The following is a 1,658-nucleotide window of genomic DNA, read 5'->3' on the forward strand; positions in this document are numbered from 1 at the left end:
GGGCAACTCCGCTAAGTATGCTGCTGTTTGGGTGCTGCCAGGGAATTCCAGGAACTGCTGTTAAGAAGGCACAGGGCCTCACACTCTTGGCTTGTCTTTGCAATACAGTATTATGTTTCAAATATGAGAGATTATTGTATTTGGGGAAATGGTTAAAATCACAGAAAGGGGAAGAAAAATGCTGTAATGCCTGTGGCAATACTTGTAGTAAAAAACATTCTACCATCATGGGTATTTTTTGTGGGATTTCTTTTGTTACCTGTGTGCCTCTTCAGCTCTGGGTTGCTATAGGCACTAAGGTGAATTTTGGGGATGTATAGCTGGTTTGGAGACCTCAGTAACACTGCTGAATTCCTGCCCAGCTTGAGCCTTTCATCATTTTTTGGGCAACACACATCTCCTTAGTGTGTTCTCCACAATAAAGCTCCTCATTGTAGCTTCCTGAGGATGCCAAAGTTTTTACATGCTGCTTCTTGTCAGTCCAGTCATTCTTTCTTGAAGAAAATGATGGCTTTAAAAAATATAATCTGACAGATAAATATGAAGTGACCTGAATTAACTGAACATTCTCTTTCTGTTTTGCAGTGTGACATGCGAGAACCAAATGCTCTTCGCGTTGCTCCAGTTCCTCTCTACAATTCCTTCCGTGATGTGCACAGATTTATTGAAATCCTGAGATCTGCAATTACATCTTCAAAACAAACAGCAAATAATACTGCACTATCTGGTTCTTATTGATGGCTCAGCTGTATCTTTTAATCTATTTCTGACTAAGATGCATTTATCCTGCCGAGCGATTCTTTGCTTCGAGTAGACCGAGCTATATCCCATGCAATTTGCAAAAAAATGACTGTGCTTGAATAGTTATTTACAACAGACATAGTTTTATTAAAGCTCATATTTCCACTCTGCTTTGACTTGGACTTCATGAATTAGTATGCTTTGTATATTTTAATGGGGCTTTTCTTAAACATTTTATGTAGTTTGATTCCATTAGCTTTGAGAAGCATGGAAGAATTGCTATCAACTAGAACAGGAGTGAAAAAAAAATCCCTTCTTTATTATAAAAATGATGCATAATAAAATGTGGAAAATAGACAAATCACCAACTGTTAAAAGATACAGTCCAATTTACATTTTTAATTTAGAATTTCGATTTAAAATACAGGGTATACTTGAAAAGTAAAAGTTGAACAATTAGTTGTTTCAAAACTGCTAATTCCTGCACACCAAGATTTTCAAAGGGCCCAGTATTTTGAAATTCTGGTTTAATTAATGATTTAATTGAAGAATGAATTTATATTGCAGATACCTTCTTTGGTGTGATGTATTTGGCTAAACCAAAGCATTTTATCTTTCTAGGTAGACTTTCTGGAGATGATAGGCATAAGAATGCTGATAACAGTTGTAGATATATGTAAGGCAGATTGAAGGGCTGTATGAGCACTCCCTGCAGCTTTAATGAGGCTTATTTCAGATTAGGCAAAATGTACTCTGAACTCTTCAAACAGCAGCAAAATATCTCATTGTTAACTTACTGTATGGCCCGAATTTGTACAGAGATTTGCACTAGGCAGCTAAGAGAAATGTGTAAAAACTGCTTACATTTCACCAACACTTTATGCAGAGTTGTTTTAAGACATAAATAACACCTTGGC

The 1,658-nt window shown here is 36.4% G+C and overlaps 1 protein-coding gene across 1 annotated transcript in view; it reads left to right on the top strand.

Moving 5' to 3' along the window:
• KYNU (kynureninase) overlaps positions 1–905 on the top strand; it is a gene marked incomplete at its 5' end in the record, with an annotated part of 48,186 nt that extends 47,281 nt beyond the window's left edge. The window contains 1 exon segment of the mRNA XM_009073131.1: positions 586–905. Coding sequence (XP_009071379.1) covers positions 586–738 — 153 coding nt within the window.
• Positions 906–1,658: the final 753 nt, after the last annotated feature.

This window comes from Acanthisitta chloris, unplaced genomic scaffold, assembly GCF_000695815.1.
Source record: "Acanthisitta chloris isolate BGI_N310 unplaced genomic scaffold, ASM69581v1 scaffold14814, whole genome shotgun sequence".
Taxonomy (NCBI): domain Eukaryota; kingdom Metazoa; phylum Chordata; class Aves; order Passeriformes; family Acanthisittidae; genus Acanthisitta; species Acanthisitta chloris.